The sequence below is a fragment of the Rutidosis leptorrhynchoides genome, chromosome 11, assembly GCF_046630445.1.
Source record: "Rutidosis leptorrhynchoides isolate AG116_Rl617_1_P2 chromosome 11, CSIRO_AGI_Rlap_v1, whole genome shotgun sequence".
NCBI lineage: Eukaryota > Viridiplantae > Streptophyta > Magnoliopsida > Asterales > Asteraceae > Rutidosis > Rutidosis leptorrhynchoides.
The window spans coordinates 398,946,269-398,964,635 of record NC_092343.1 but is presented as its reverse complement, the minus strand read 5'-3'; the positions used below and the strand labels follow the sequence as shown (position 1 = coordinate 398,964,635).

Here is an 18,367-nt window from a genome sequence, read left to right as displayed (position 1 = left end):
TAATAATAATAATAATAATAATAATAATAATAATAATAATGATATATTATTATTATTTATTACAATAAACCAATTTTTTTTTTTTTTTTTTTTTTTTTTTTTTTTTTTTTTTTGGCAAAAAAATTGATGGATTGAAAGAAGAATGAATCTTCATCAAAACAATGAAGATCAATCTTAAAAGATACAATGACGGAGGCTTAGCTCGGTCATGAGAATGTAGAAAATACGAGCTACAAAAACATAATACAAAAGCCAACCTAATTACAAAGTAAAAAAAGTGAGCGGAAGAAGAATGAATCTTCATCAAAATAATTAAGTATCAAAAGACGCTCCACGTATGCATATATACTCGACATCCAAGCAAGTATCAAAAAAGTGAGCGGAAGCATGTATCATTAAGCATTCAAGGACCTGAGAAAACATAAATGAATATGTCAACGAAAACGTTGGTGAAATCATAGTTGTATGTATAAAGTATGTTTGAACCACAAGATTTAGTATGAATCGTTTATCAAGCGTATACATCTCAAAAGATGTGTTTGTATCACGAGCACCCAATTACCAAAGCTTAACTGAATCTTACCTCTGCATAATAGTGTTAGAACCTACACTATATCTCGAAAGTACGTTTCATTCATCAGAATGAGGGTTCGTCAAACCCGTTTGGCCACACGACATAAGTTCTCGCTTACACCCTACAAGTGTTTTTTTTTTTAACGGCTGAAAATTTTATAAAAAACTAGCAAGGCGCTAGGAATTACAGAGTCATTACAGGATTTTGTAACCAACTATTCCAATGTATCTTAGCTTTCTTGTAGCGATTCGAAAGCCAATCAAAAGTGGAAAAAATAATAGAATCAACAACATAACACTTCCGAAATTTAGCCGGATCAAAAATGACCGCATTCCTGAAGCGCCAAAGAGCCCATAAAGTTGAGAAACATATAGACTGGATCACCATCTTCTTCTTGTTGTCTTGAGAACAATTGAGAACCCATTGCCAAAACGCGACCATGTCTTGCCATCTGGGAAGATCGAAACCGAGCCAACCTGCAATACATTGCCAAACCTGAACAGCCGTATCGCACTCGAAGAAAATGTGTGGCATATCCTCGACGTGCTGATTACAGGAAGAACACATGATCATCGAATAAGAAGAAATACCACGCTCCAACAAGCTACATTTATCCGGTAATCGTCCCAACCGAGAACGCCATAGAAAAATATTAACTTTTGGGGGGATAAAATTGAACCATTCTGTGGGAAAAGGATGAACAGCATCATTATAGAGTAATGACCGAAACCCATGAACCGAAAAACTTCCATCCGAGCTAACATTACAAACCCATTTAACCTCATGATTCGTGAACACAACCGAAGAAAGCTCACCAAGAATAGCTTGAAGCTGCTGATCTTCGACACCACTTCTAATCTCCCGTCTCCAGTGCCAAATCCAATCATCAGAAACTCGACAATCCTGGATAGAACAATTCTGCTGGGTTTCCAAGGCATAGAGCCGAGGATAAATATCACAGAGTAAATGCCCATTAAGCCATCTCTCATGCCAAAAAAGAGTATTGCACCCATTACCAATGTGAACCGAGATAGAGGAAATAGCAGCTGGAACCGTAGCATGAATATTACCGATGACGCGAGTAATACAGGACCACTTCCCACTGATCGATGATGGGAGAGTGACCACATCCGGACTAGAACCGTGGATAGCTCTAACCACCTTGGACCATAACCAATTTTTGCAAGTAAGGTATCTCCAGCGCCACTTGTAGAGTAAAGAATTGTTCAAATTTTTAAGAGGAATCACACCGAGCCCCCCTTTATCTTTACCTCTACAGACATCGCTCCATTTGACCCATTGGACCTTTTTAGTATCATTAGAGCAACCCCAAAAGAACTTTGCCCTGATCGATTCAAAAGATTTCAAGACACCTTTAGGAGCTTTAAACATGGAAAAGTAATAGGTACCAAGAGCCCCTAAAACCGACTTGATTAAAGTAAGACGCCCTCCAAAAGATAGAAGATTAACCTTCCAAGTAGCAAGCTTTGATTTAAACTTGTTCAAAATAGGATCCCAACTGTCAATCCGGTTCATGTTCTTACCAACGGGCAGCCCCAAGAATGTAAATGGGAGTTTATCTGGACGACAGCCCAGGTTACCAGCAAGGCGATCGACTTCCACTCCATTAATACCAACCCCGAGCAGATTCGATTTAATCATGTTGATACGAAGCCCTGAGACGAGCTGAAAACATCTCAAAATACATAAGAGATTTTGAGCATTACCATCATTCCATTCGCCTACGAATAAGGCGTCGTCTGCAAAGAAACAATGAGAGACAACCTGAGCATTCGGTCCACAACCGACCTGCACACCTTTAAAGAAATTTAAGTGCATCGAATCCATGATAGCCGCGTGCAACCCCTCCATACAAATGATAAAAAGGAAGGGAGATAGGGGATCTCCTTGACGGAGGCCTCTACCAATATGAAACTCTTCCGAAGGGCTACCGTTAACAAGAACAGAAGCTCTAGAAGACATCAAGCAACCTTTAATCCAAAGAATCCACCTTTTACCAAAACCCAAGAAACCGAGCATAGATATAAGATACTCCCAACTGATGGAGTCAAACGCCTTTTCAAAATCGACTTTGAGGAGCATCGCTTGTTTCTTCTTTCTCTTACACCAATCAACCAACTCATTAATAATAAGGGGGCCATCCAGAATCTGTCTACCTTTAACAAAAGCCGATTGATTATTACTTATGACCGAATCGATCACCAAAGACAACCTCGAGGCAAGAATCTTAGCAAGAATTTTATATTGGATGCCGATGAGACTTATCGGTCTATAATCTTTCACAAGAAGAGGCGAGTCAACTTTAGGCAGCATGGTGAAGAAAGACGAGTTACACCCATTCGGTATGTAGCCAGAAGCATGAAAACAGTTCACAAATTTAATCACATCTTCTTTCAGTAAGTCCCAAAAGTGTTTGATAAAACGAATAGAAAAACCATCCGGACCCGGAGCCTTGTCATCCCCACAATCCCAAACGGCTTTGCGAACCTCGGCTTCTGAAAAAGGAGCCTCAATCGACTCACTTTGTTGCGTGGACAGAACCCGAAAGTTACCCTACAAGTGTAACTAATGATAATTGGACTTGAGGAATTTTTTTTCTAACTCGTATGTATCTTTGCTTTCGTATTTGTATCCAAAGTATAAAAGTATGAAAAGTATATATACATATGAAATGTATATAAGTATGTAATGTATATGTTTCTCAGCCCACGATTTAAAAGTATAAAAGTATTTGAAAAGGTAGGACTATGATCTCACCTTGAGCGCGAGTGTATTAAAGTACTTCAACAAGTAACGTGTGCAAATAACAATGCTAGTCTTGACCTAAATAAATAGGTTGTATCAATATTGGTAAACACGGTTGGTCAAAGATGTTCAATTAGTCCTATGGCTTGTTACGACTCGATTATATAGCATGTGGATCAAATTGTCAAGTTTCATGCAAGATACAAGTATAGAAGCATGTTAGAGCGATCGCATAAACATTTGGTTAAGTTTGACAAAAAGTCAAAATTTGGTCGGGTCAAAGTCAACGAAAACGTCAACGGGGTCGGGTCGGGTATCCGACAATTTTTCCATGATGAGAAATCATATATAAGCATGTTGGCCAAGTTTCATGTTAATCGGAGGTGCGTAGCATAGTAAGAATTAAACGTAAATGAGACTTTTTGGACAACAGACATATGGCGCTCCGCTCAGATAAGTGGTGCGCCGCTCCGTTTCAAGGAAAAGTCTCGGCACCATTTTGTAGGCATTCGGGGCTCCGCTCAGGAATCGGCGCGCCGCTCCTTATGCGTGACAGAAATTTTGGGCTGTTTTCAAGTGTTCAACTCGAACCAAACTTCAAATAAACACAATTTATGAACCGTAAACATTCAAAACACGTATCTTATATCGTTGGAAAGGTAATTTAATGAGGAATACAACTAAATACATATCATCAATCAAATCCAAACATTTTACTCCAAAATCCACCATTAATGCTCAACATTAATTACTCCAAGTTCATAAATTGCATAAGGTGATTCGGGAACTTAATGCCCACATATAATACGCCATTTCGTAGGTAATTACGCATACAATACTATCAAACACTTACAATTAACATTGCAAAGCATTCAAGTCATCAAAATTCCATTTTACTTTCATCAAACCCTAAGTCAAAATCATAAATTTAACAATTATGTTTATGAAGCTTTTCCATGTCAACCTACACACCAAATTGAAGCTAGTGATGCTAGGAACACATTTAATACATGCACTTTTAACATCTAACAACATTTAAGCAACCAAATCTCAAGATCAAACACACCCATGTCAAGTTTAAACTAGTTGCATCAAAATAACAAGAACAAGCATATAAATCATATATTCATATTAGACTTGAGCCATAGACACTAATTAACACTTTTATAAGTTAAAAACATCAAGAATAAGAAATCTAGTGATTTTAGAAAGTTACCCAAACTTGATGAAATCGGTATGGAATCGAAGAGGAAGTTGCAAGGATTCCAAATATGTAATTTGTTTTGCAAAACACTTGCTAGATTCAAAGTAGATGATGATTCTTTGTATTGGAGATTGAGAGAAAAAGATGAAAGTGTTAAGAAAAATGGAAAAAGAAAAATGGATAATGAGTGGAGGAGGTGAAGTGTTGACCACTTTGACCTAGTCAAAAGTTTGGCCAAATGACAACATTGGTCCCTCAAGTTTGAATCGGGTGCGTGAATTACCTAAACGAATTATTTTTAAAAAACGCGTATTAACGAAAGATGTTATAATCATATAACGGACTTTAAATAAATAAACGGAAAAAGGCGGGATGTTACATTACCTACTCCTTAAAAGAAATTTCGTCCCGAAATTTAAGTAGGCGTAGCAGTCGTTGTTTCTTCCTCGAGATCTTGCGTTTCCGAATCCGCGAATAAATGAGGGTATTTATTTTGCATTTGATCTTGGCTTTCCAAAGTAAACTCGGGTCCCCTTTTGGCATTCCAACGGACCTTAACAATCGGGATTCGGCTTTGCTTTAGCGTCTTGACGGAGGAGTCCACAATTTCAACCGGTTCCTCCACAAAATGAAGTTTGTCATCAATAGTAAGCTCCTCAAAAGGGATGACGAGTTTGGGTTCGGCAAAACACTTCTTCAAGTTGGATACATGGAAAGTATGATGAACGGAGCTCTATTGAGGCGGAAGATCTAAACGATAAGCAACGGTTCCAACACGCTCCAAGATTTCGAAAGGTCCAATATACCGCGGATTTAGCTTCCCGCGTTTCCTAAAACGGATTACACCTTTCCAAGGTGCGACTTTTAACATTACGCGGTCACCGACTTGAAATTCGAGGTCGTTGAGTCTCTTGTCGGTATAGCACTTTTGACGACTACGGGCCGTCTTAATCCTATCTCAGATTTGAACGATCTTCTCGGTTGTTTCATGAATGAGTTCGGGTCCGGTGATTTGTGCATCGCCAACTTCGGCCCAACAAAGAGGTGAATGACATTTTCGGCCATATAACGCTTCAAAAGGGGCGGCTTTTATACTTGCGTGATAACTATTGTTGTAAGAGAATTCGGCGAGAGGTAAGTGCTTGTCCCAAGCTTTTTCAAAATCGACAACGCAAGCTCGTAACATGTCTTCTAAGGTTTGGATTGTGCGTTCGCTTTGTCTGTCGGTTTGTGGATGATATGCGGTGCTCATGTCCAATTGCGTTCCCAACGCTTCTTGTAAGGTACGCCAAAATCTAGAAACAAAACGGCCATCTCGGTCGGAAATAATCGATAAGGGCACACCGTGACGGGCTATGATCTCTTTAATGTAATGTTGTGCAAGTTTCTCCATTTTGTCAGTTTCCTTCATGGCTAGGAAGTGTGCGGATTTTGTGAGACGGTCAACAATAACCCAAATGGTATCATAACCGCCCGTCGTTTTTGGTAGTTTGGTGATAAAATCTATCGTTATTCTTTCCCACTTCCATTGTGGGATTTCGGGTTGTTGAAGTAATCCGGACGGTCTTTGGTGTTTGGCTTTGACTTTGGAGCAAGTTAGGTACTTTCCAACATAAGTAGCGACGTCCTTCTTAATGTTAGGCCACCAATATTGTTCCTTAAGGTCATGGTACATCTTATTGGCGCCAGGGTGAATCGAATATCTTGATTTATGGGCTTCGTCTAAAATAAGGTTTCGCAAGTCCCCGTAACTAGGTACCCAAATTCTTCCGGCGAAATATCGGAGTCCGGTCTCCTTAGTTTCGAATCGTGAGACGAGAACATTCAAGTGTTCAAGAGAGATGTTTTCATCCTTGAGAGCCTCGTCTTGGGCTACACGAATTTGGTTATTGAGGTTGGTGTGGATAGTGATGTTTAAAGCTCGGACACGAAGAGGCACCGCTCTCTCTTTTCGACTTAAGGCATCGGCTACTACATTTGCCTTTCGGGGATGGTAACGAAGCTCGCAATCGTAATCGTTTAAGGTTTCAATCCACCGTCGTTGTCTCATATTTAGTTGCTTTTGGTCGAAGATGTGTTGGAGGCTTTTGTGATCGGTGAAGATGGTACTCTTGGTTCCATAAAGATAGTATCTCCGCATTTTAAGTGCAAAGACAACGGCTCCGAGTTCGAGATCATGTGTCGTGTAATTCCGTTCGTGAACTTTTAGTTGTCGAGAGGCGTAAGCAATGACTTTCTCCCGTTGCATCAATACACACCCAAAACCATGTTTCGAGGCATCAGAATATACAACAAAATCATCATTGCCTTCGGAAAGTGACAAAATAGGAGCGGTGGTTAACTTTTTCTTCAAGATTTGAAATGCGAATTCTTGCTCGGTTGACCAAATGAATTTTCTTTCCTTATGAGTTAACGCGATTAGAGGACGAGCAACCAAGGAGAAATCTTTGATGAATCTACGATAGTATCCGGCAAGACCCAAGAATTGACGAATGTGAGTAGGAGTAGTAGGAGTCTCCCATTTACTAATGGCTTCGATTTTTGCGGGATCGACTTTAATACCTTGATCACTTACAACATGACCAAGAAATTGAACTTCCTTCAACCAAAATTCACACTTGGAGAATTTAGCATAGAGTCGTTCTTGTCTAAGGAGTTCGAGCACGAGTCGGAGATGTTGTTCATGTTCTTCTTCGCTTTTAGAATAGACAAAAATATCATCGATGAACACGATAACGAATTTGTCAAGGTATGGTTTGCACACGCGGTTCATAAGGTCCATGAACACCACTGGTGCATTAGTGAGACCAAATGGTATGACAAGGAATTCATGACTACCATAATGAGTCCGAAAAGCGGTTTTGGAGACATCTTCCTCCTTAACCCTTAGTTGATGATAACTCGAACGGAGATCGATTTTTGAATAGACGCGAGACCCTTGTAGTTGATCAAAGAGGTCATCGATGCAAGGAAGAGGATATCGGTTCTTAACCGTCAATTTGTTTAGTTCACGATAATCAATGCACATTCGTAGGGATCCATCTTTCTTCTTAACGAACAAAATCAGAGCACCCCATGGTGAATGGCTAGGTTGGATAAAACCACGGTCAAGTAGTTCTTGGATTTGACTTTGAAATTCTTGCATTTCGGATGGAGCAAGTCTATACGGTGCATGTGCTACGGGTGCGGCTCCCGGAATAAGATCGATTTGGAATTCAATCGGTCGATGAGGTGGAAGACCTGGCAATTCGTCGGGAAATACATCGGAAAAGTCACTAACAATTGGCACATCATCGATATGCTTCTCATCAAACTCGACTTTCTTAACGTGAGCTAGAATCACGAAGCAACCTTTACGAAGTAGTTTTCTAACCTTAAGGCACGAAACGAGGTTGAGTCCGGTGCAATTCTTGTCGCCATAGATAATCAAAGGTTTGTAACATCCCGCGTTTTTTCGTTAAATTTAATTTTAACACCGTTTTTTTTTATAATATCTTTCGTTATTTAAATTCGTATTTTTCCGATGACTAACATTCTTAATATTCCCGTTATTTAATTATAACATCACTCGTTTACTCGAGCGTTTTAAGAAATATTCGTTTGGTTAACTCCCGCACCCGACAACAAACTTGAGGGACTAATCTTTGCATTTGGCCAAATGTTTGGTGACTAGTCACCACCTCCCCATCTCATCCATTCATTTTTTCCTCTTCTCCTTCTCCTTCTACCTCTTTTCTCTCTTCCATTTTTGAACCATAAACACCCAACTCACAAATTCATCATCTAAATCCGATTGGAGAAGCAAACATCAAAACAAATTACATTTTCGTGATCCTCTCTTCATCCTCTTCGATTTGGTACCAATTTCATAGCTTGGGGTAAAGTTTCTAAAAACTCTAGATTTCTCTAAATTCGTGTTTTTGACTTGAAATGGTGTTAGTTAGTGTCTATGGCTCGTGTATAACATGAATATATGTTTTGTTTGCTTGATTCGTTGTTTTGAGTAACTAGTTTGAATATTTGAAATGGGTGTGCTTAATCCTTGATTTTGGATGAGTTAATGTTGTTAAATTGTTAGAGTTTATGTTTTAAAAGTGTTACTAGCATCTTTAGCATCAATTTGATGTGTAGGTTGATTTGGAAAACATCATTAACATGATTATTGATTTTGTGATTCTTGATTAGGGTTTGATGAACTCTAAAAGGAAATTTTGATGCTTTGAATGCCATGAAATGTTATTAGTTAGTGATTAGTTGTATTGTATGTTTCATTACCTTCAAAACGGCATATCATATGTGTGAATTGCATTCCCGAATCTTAAAATGCGTTTTGTAAACTTGAAACGATGGTTTTGAACATTTAATGACCACTTGACGAGATTTCGGCTATTGTAAATGATGTTTTTGCTTGATGAAAAGTGGTTAGTTGTATTCCTTGTCAAAATACCTTTCCAACGATATAAGATACTTGTTTTGGATGTTTACGGTTTAGGATTTATGGGTATTTGAAGTTGGATTCGTGCTTGAGTGTGAAAACTGCCAGACTTGCTGATCAGTTATATGGAGCGGCGCGCCAAAATCCGCGCGGCGCGCCATTTGGGCCTGTCCCAAATTCTTTTGATTTTCACATTTTCACCTCCGCTTACTCGTAACTCCGATTAACATGAAACTTGGCAAACATGTTTATATATGAATTCTAAGCTTAAAAAAATTGTCGGATACCCGACCCGACCCCGTTGACTTTGACTTTGACTTTGACCAAGTTTGACTTTTAGTCAAACTTAACCAAACTTTTATGCAATCGTTCTAACATGCTTTTATACGTGATTCTTGCATGAAACTTGACAACGTGATTCACATGCTACATAATCGAGTCGTAACGAGCCATAGGACTAATTGAACACATTTCACCCGACCTTGTGTCGTAACCGGTTAATTGATACAACTTATTTGTTTAGGTCAAGGCTAAGCAACTATCATGCACACGTTTACTTTGTGAAGTACTTTTATACTCGTGCACTCGAGGTGAGATCATAGTCCCACCTTTTCAACAACTTTTTATACTTTTAAATTGTGGGCTGAGAAACATATACTTTGTTACATTTTGTACTACTTACTTTTATACTTTGAACACAAGTACAAGGAAAACAAACATTCCACAGCGAGTTAGAACAAAAATCCTCAATTCGATTATCATTAGTTACACTTGCAGGGTGTAAGCGAGAACTTATATTGTGTGGCCATACGGGTTTGACAAACCCTCATTTCGGACGGTTCGCTACCGTCTACGGATGAAATATATTTTTGAGAAACAGTGTATGTTCTAACACTATTGTGATGGGGTTCTATGGAAGGAAATGTTAAGTCTTGATAATTGGGTGCTCGCGAACAATACTTTTGGAATGCAAACGATTTTGATAATCAACGTTATGGGAATACTAAATCTTGTGGTTCAAAAACAACGTTTATTACAAACACCTATGATTTCACCAACGTTTTTCGTTGACAGTTTTCTATATGTTTCTCAGGTTCATACTTGGCTATTTGATACATGTTTCCGCGTACACTCATACTTGCTTGGAGTCGAGCATACATGCATATACTCTGATTTCTTGCTTGGGGTCAAGCATACATACATACATACGCTAGTGATAGCACCTTTGGATTCAAACATATTGTTTACATACTTACGCTATTTATAGCAACTGTGACTTTCAACTTATATTATGTCGCAAGTTTATTTCATTTATACATTATACTTTTGTAAACTTAAACTTGTTGTCGATCCATTTGGTAAACTAAACTTTGTAAGTCTTGTACTTTTCAAATGAATGCGACATAATTTTGGTCAAACGAGTCTCATATAGGGACTACGACCACGTAACGGTACCTAAGTTAGCGGCGCCATCAATGACGATTTTGTCGGGTTGTTACAGATGGTATCAGAGCGTTGGTTGTAGGGAACTAGGATATGCATTAGTGTGTCTGACAGAGTCGTTAGGACGCATTAGTGAATCTAGACTACAACCGGATAGTTAGCCATTGCATTCTGACATACATTTGCTATAGATAGCATTTACTTGAATACTTGTGCATTATACTTGAATCATTCTTAGGCAAACTTTTTAATGGTACCCAACCTTCATCATACGAACTCGTATTCTGCCACTTTTTGGTAACACACGTGAATTCAAGGTTTATACGCGTACGGATGACCACGACTTAGTTAGTCACTCTAGTTCGGGAATTCTGACTCCTTGGTTGTTATCCACCCCGTCTCAGCTTACTATCCACAAGTGTTGTAAAGTTACCACCACCACTCTAGATGAGTATCGTCATCACTATTTATCACTACGGTTGCGTACTACTCGTTATCATGACTCGTTACTCTTATCATACCTAAATACATTATTGTCTGACTCGAACCGCATTGACGTGAACAATCATTTATACACTTCCCTCGGGGAACGCTTCCTTAGAGTTGCAGAAATTCTTTCGATTTAATACGAGTCACGTTTGAGACGTCGTTACATTTTGTTCATTTTAGATCTTCACGATGACACGAACTTGAATCTATGGAGTGATGTGGGAATGGAGGTATGAGTTAGCGTAATATAACGACACTCGATCAACGTGGTTATATTACGGTAAGACATACCAAAGTTCTAATGACACGTGATGGTGATTGGACTCCATCAACCTAATCACCACCATGTGCCATGTACATGACTTCATTTTTCTTGTTTGAACATCCGAAAACTCCGAAAATATTGATAACAACCATACCAGGGACACATCTTCGATTATTGTCAAACCATATTTATGCTTCTGAATGAGCGACAAATTCTTTCGACTTCAAACATACGTTACACGCGTATACTATCTCGTCCTCGCATAGTTTTATCAACGAACTACAATATACCTGTTATGCTCACATCGAGGTGGAAACTTCTCTCGTATTACACTCGTACTTCCGTATAAGGAAATCTTTGATTCTAAATTTTCAATGGAGAGATAGACTCTTCACGTTATACTAGTACTCGCCTCGAGGGTGAATAGCCCCGACGAACGTTTTCAGAAACCGATGAGAACTGGCTCTGACAAACGTTTTTGGAAACAGATTTCGCGACGCAAATTTCTTGAGAAACTTGTTCTAACTAACGTTTTCGAGTCCTGATGTACTCGTTCAAACATACCTTACAGAAATGTACCTCATTTCAGATCGAGATTCTTGTTTCACTTCTAGATTTCGGAGTGCTTTACGAAAAGCCCCGGGACCACGTTTAAACATGAGTACAACACATCAACGCATCTCGAAGGGCCAAAAAAAAAAACATACGATTCAAACCTTGGAAATCATAAAACGAATTCGTGTTATCGACTTCAAAATTTCTTGAGAAAAGTCATTGCCTTTACTAAATTCTCTTACGCCGATGGTTATCATTCAAGTCTTAACGTCACACCTTTTGAAATCTTATGTAACCGGAAACGTCATTCTCCTTTTGTAGAACAAAGTAAATGATAATCAAACCACCGAACCCGAGCTCATTCATGGAACAACCAAGAAACTTCTTTAACCTCAGAAAGGCTCGAGACGACCGTAGTCGCCAAAGGAGCTATGCCACTGTTAGACGTAAACTTTTCAAATTCCATGTGGGAAACCGCGTAACGTAAAAAGTCGCACCTTGAGGAGGTGTAATTCATTTCGGGAAACGTAGAAAGCTAAATCCGCGATATTTTGATCCTTTTAAAAATCTTGGGGCGTTTTGGACCCGTTGCTAGCCATTTAGATTTTTCGACTCGTTTGAGTCTCCGTTCATCCTACATTCCATATACCAAACTTAAAGAAGTGTCTTGCCGAGCAAAAACTTGTTATTTCTTTTGATGAACTTACTATCGATGACAAACTTCACTTCCTAGGAGAACCGGTTGAAATTATGAATTGTGAAACCAACTTTAAAACAATGTAAAATCCCGACCGTCAAAGTTCGTTGAAATGCCCAAGGTAGTACCCTCACTTATTCGTAGAATTTACAATGCAAGGTTTCGAAGAAGAAACAACAACTACTACTTCCAACTAAATTTCGGGACGAAATTTCTTTTGAGGTGTGGATAATGTAACATCCCGCGTTTTTCCGTTAAATTTAATTTTAACACCGTTTTTTTTATAATATCTTTCGTTATTTAAATTCGTATTTTTCCGATGACTAACGTTCTTAATATTCCCGTTATTTAATTATAACATCACTCGTTTACTCGAGCGTTTTAAGAAATATTCGTTTGGTTAACTCCCGCACCCGACAACAAACTTGAGGGACTAATCTTGGCATTTGGCCAAATGTTTGGTGACTAGTCACCACCTCCCCATCTCATCCATTCATTTTTTCCTCTTCTCCTTCTACCTCCTTTCTCTCTTCCATTTTTGAACCATAAACACCCAACTCACAAATTCATCATCTAAATCCGATTGGAGAAGCAAACATCAAAACAAATTACATTTTCGTGATCCTCTCTTCATCCTTTTCGATTTGGTACCAATTTCATAGCTTGGGGTAAAGTTTCTAAAAACTCTAGATTTCTCTAAATTCGTGTTTTTGACTTGAAATGGTGTTAGTTAGTGTCTATGGCTCGTGTATAACATGAATATATGTTTTGTTTGCTCGATTCGTTGTTTTGAGTAACTAGTTTGAACATTTAAAATGGGTGTGCTTAATCCTTGATTTTGGATGAGTTAATGTTGTTAAATTGTTAGAGTTTATGTTTTAAAAGTGTTACTAGCATCTTTAGCATCAATTTGATGTGTAGGTTGATTTGGAAAACATCATTACCATGATTATTGGTTTTGTGATTCTTGATTAAGGTTTGATGAACTCTAAAAGGAAATTTTGATGCTTTGAATGTCATGAAATGTTATTAGTTAGTGATTAGTTGTATTGTATGTTTCATTACCTTCAAAACGGCATATCATATGTGTGAATTGCGTTCCCGAATCTTAAAATGCGTTTTGTAAACTTGAAACGATGGTTTTGAACATTTAATGACCACTTGACGAGATTTCGGCTATTGTAAATGATGTTTTTGCTTGATGAAAAGTGGTTAGTTGTATTCCTTGTCAAAATACCTTTCCAACGATATAAGATACTTGTTTTGGATGTTTACGGTTTAGGATTTATGGGTATTTGAAGTTGGATTCGTGCTTGAGTGTGAAAACTGCCAGACTTGCTGATCAGTTATATGGAGCGGCGCGCCAAAATCCGCGCGGCGCGCCATTTGGGCCTGTTCCAAATTCTTTTGATTTTCACATTTTCACCCCCGCTTACTCGTAACTCCGATTAACATAAAACTTGGCAAACATGTTTATATATGAATTCTAAGCTTAGGAAAATTGTCAGATACCCGACCCGACCCCGTTGACTTTGACTTTGACTTTGACCAAGTTTGACTTTTAGTCAAACTTAACCAAACTTTTATGCAATTGTTCTAACATGCTTTTATACGTGATTCTTGCATGAAACTTGACAACGTGATTCACATGCTACATAATCGAGTCGTAACGAGCCATAGGACTAATTGAACACATTTCACCCGACCTTGTGTCGTAACCGGTTAATTGATACAACTTATTTGTTTAGGTCAAGGCTAAGCAACTATCATGCACACGTTTACTTTGTGAAGTACTTTTATACTCGTGCACTCGAGGTGAGATCATAGTCCCACCTTTTCAACAACTTTTTATACTTTTAAATTGTGGGCTGAGAAACATATACTTTGTTACATTTTGTACTACTTACTTTTATACTTTGAACACAAGTACAAGGAAAACAAACATTCCACAGCGAGTTAGAACAAAAATCCTCAATTCGATTATCATTAGTTACACTTGCAGGGTGTAAGCGAGAACTTATATTGTGTGGCCATACGGGTTTGACAAACCCTCATTTCGGACTGTTCGCTACCGTCTACGGATGAAATATATTTTTGAGAAACAGTGTATGTTCTAACACTATTGTGATGGGGTTCTATGGAAGGAAATGTTAAGTCTTGATAATTGGGTGCTCGCGAACAATACTTTTGGAATGCAAATGATTTTGATAATCAACGTTATAAGAATACTAAATCTTGTGGTTCAAAAACAACGTTTATTACAAACACCTATGATTTCACCAACGTTTTTCGTTGACAGTTTTCTATATGTTTCTCAAGTTCATACTTGGCTATTTAATACATGCTTCCGCGTACACTCATACTTGCTTGGAGTCGAGCATACATGCATACACTCTGATTTCTTGCTTGGGGTCAAGCATACATACATACATACGCTAGTGATAGCACCTTTGGATTCAAACATATTGTTTACATACTTACGCTAATTATAGCAACCGTGACTTTCAACTTATATTATGTCGCAAGTTTATTTCATTTATACATTATACTTTTGTAAACTTAAACTTGTTGTCGATCCATTTGGTAAACTAAACTTCGTAAGTCTTGTACTTTTCAAATGAATGTGACATAATTTTGGTCAAACGAGTCTCATATAGGGACTACGACCACGTAACGGGACCTAAGTTAGCGGCGCCGTCAATGAAAATTTTGTCGGGTCGTTACAAGGTCGCAAAGGATGTGAGATTTCGTTTTGACCATCCAATTCATACCGATTATAACATCGAAACTTCCTAGTTCCATGGGTATCAAGTCAATTTCAAATTCATTACCCAAAATGTTTAACGTACACTCCCGGTAATATGTGTCGGCACTTAATAGGTTCCCGTTGGCCACCTCAATGGCACAAGTAGTATCTAGGGGGAGTGGTGGAGTGCAAAGTGTATGAACCAAATTCTTGGATACAAAGCATTTATCAGCACACGAATCGAATAAGCAAGTAACATAAGAGTTGTTGAGAAGAAATGTACCCGTGACTAGTTCATTGTCATCTCGGGCTTCCTCAGTGGTGATGTTGAAAGCTCAACCGCGTGCGTTGGGGTTAGCTTTCTTCTTTGGGCACGCATTCCTATAATGACCCGGTTGGCCACATTCATAACAAACACCCGGTCTTGGTGCATTGGGCCCCTTTTGAGCAACGGGGGCGGTGTTTCTACATTCGTGGGCCAAATGGCCACTCTTTTGACACTTGATGCAAAACGGCCTTCCACATTCACCCAAATGATGTTTGTGGCCCTTGTGGCAATAAGGCAAAGCTCCGACATAACCTTTCTTGCCGTCGGAAGTGAAAGGCTTTTTGGCGAAGGTGTTGTTGTAGTTGTTTGATGTAGTGGCTTCCCATTTTCTTTTGTTGCCACCCGACTTATCCTCGGCCTTAGGGGCCGGTACTACGATTTCGTCCACCGTTTCTATCAATTGGCGGGCCATCTTCAAAGCTTCTTGATGATTAGCGGGTTTGGATGACATGACCCCGTGTTTGATGCTCTTTGGAAGACCATCCATGTAAATTTTAACCCTTAAAGATTCGGGGTTCACAAGGTTGGGGCACATCAAGGCTAGTTCGTAAAATTGTTGATTATAGGCCTTGAGATCGTTTCCGACCGCTTTCAAAGATCTTAGCTCTTGTTCGAGCCTTCGGGTTTCTTCACGAGGAAAATATTCGGTGATCATCTTTTCCCTTAAGTCGGCCCAAGAGAGGGCATGAGCTTCATCTGTACCCACCGATTGTACATAGGTGTTCCACCATGTGAGAGCGACACCGACGAAAGTGTGGGTGGAGTATTTGACCTTGTCTTGGTCTCGACAACCGCTTATGCTAAAGACGGCTTCCGTTTGCTCAAACCATCGGGTGAGCACAACCGGTCCCCCGGTTCCATCAAAAGTGTGAGGTTTGCACCTCATGAAAGCTTTGTAGGAGCATCTCTCGTTTGAATTTTCGGCTCCATTGTTGTTGTTTTTGTTGTTGTGGTTGTTGTTATTGTTGTTGTTGTTGTTGTTGTTGTTGTTGGATGAGTGACCGGCCATGGACGCCTCTACGGTGTTGGCTACCATTCGTGGTAGAGCTTGTTTGGGTGTTTCACGGCGTGGTACACGACGAGGAGCCATTGTTCCTTCAAAACACAAGAATACCGTTGATTAGTATTTTCAATAATACTAATCGTGACATGGAATAAGGATAGAGAGAAATTTTTTCCTTGACTCGCCTTAAATTCTTTATGTCATAATGTCGGAACGTTCATATGAGTCACCGTAATATAATCCCGGCAATTATATTACCCTAATTCATATGTGCATTCGACATTATTTCATATAGTCAAGGTGGCGCGTCAATCAAATTAACAACGTGAGATTAAGATGGAATGGAAGTTAGACATGAATAGGAGAGTTCGAGTATAATGCACAAGTAGTCAAGTAATTCCTACTTCGAGTCTATATGTCGGTTGTAGTCTAGACTCACTAATATACCCTATGACTCGGGGTTGACACCAATGAACTCTAAATCCCTACAACCAACGCTCTGATACCATCTGTAGTGACCCGAAAAAATCGTCATTTGATGGCGCCGTCTACTTAGGTCCCGTTACGTGGTCATAAGTCTTTAAGACAACGTTTGACCAAAATATATGTCGCATTCATTTCAAAAGTGAGAATTGTAAGACCCGAATATTGGTAGTGTATATAAGAGCAATGTACGATACTTGAAACGGGGTTTTGTTGTATACATTAAAAGAAAGAAAGAATTCTAAACTGCAATGTCGCGCGCCGCGCGGCCTAGTGGCGCGCCGCGCCATCTGTCTGCGACAGATTCTCCTCTTCTTTTAAAATAGATATTTTGAGGGCATTTTGGTTAAAACACATTGGAGCCCGAATTTAATACCTTGGATCAGTTTTGGAGCTTCATTCACTCCATTCCCAACAACCTTATCTTCTCCAATTAAACTCTAGAGAGAGAGTGCAATCCTTGAGAGAGAAAGCTCCATTAAAGGGTGAAAGAGGTTGAATCGGGTCTTGGTGCAAGTTATAAACTCGTTCATCTAGTCGATAGCTACGTGGTGATTGTGTTGGTAAGTTATAAAACCCAATTTCTTACTTTAATTGCTTTAAGGGTTAGGGTTTGGGCTAGTGATGAACCAAAGACCCATTTTGTTAGTATTTTGGGGATTTTGGGTGAATATGGGTTATGAAGGCTCATTGATGACTAACCTAGGGTTTGAATGTGTTAATTGGACTTTTGAGTCTTAAATTTGGTTAGTTAGTTGCTAGAACACTTTAATAGTATGTAAATGGGTGTTATTGGGTATGGATGACCCAAATGGGTGTGTTAACCTTGAAATGGGTCAAATGAGTCTTTAATGACCTAAGTGGCCTAGCAAGTATGAAAACGAGTTAGCCTTGTGACCTAAATGTGTTTTAAACCCATCTTGACGAATGATTAGGGTTTTGGTGTGTGTTGACCCAATTTAGGGTTAAGGGTGCAAATGGGTTGAAATTGCACCTTGGGTCAAAATGGCTTAGAATGGTGAAAGGGTTTGGTTGACCGACTTGAGTTTGCATTTGATGATGTGTATAATATGATAGGTACGTTACTTTGAGGTTTCGCAAGTTCAGGTATCTTTTCACAAGACTTTGAGGTGAGTGGAATAATTATATGCATAGGTATATAATGTATCTATTTGTTGTAGCGTGGAATGTGTAGTGTCGAGGTGTTAAGACACCACGTTTCATGTGAAGAGTGCAGCATCGAGGTGTTAAGATGCCACTCGGGTGTAGCATCGAGGTGTTAAGATGCCACCTAGGAGTGTAGTGTCGAGGTGTTAAGACACCACTCCGTAAAATAATGAGTGAAGCATCGAGGTGTTAAGATGCCACTCGGGGTGAAG

The 18,367-nt window shown here is 39.1% G+C and overlaps 1 protein-coding gene across 1 annotated transcript in view; it reads right to left on the bottom strand.

Moving 5' to 3' along the window:
• Positions 1-757: 757 nt before the first annotated feature.
• The window catches only part of LOC139876105 (uncharacterized), a 44,773-nt gene continuing 27,163 nt past the window's right edge, over positions 758-18,367 (bottom strand). Inside the window, exon 2 of the mRNA XM_071863405.1 lies at positions 758-3,148. Within this exon, the coding sequence (XP_071719506.1) occupies positions 758-3,148 (2,391 nt within the window). The remainder of the gene's footprint in view (positions 3,149-18,367) is intronic.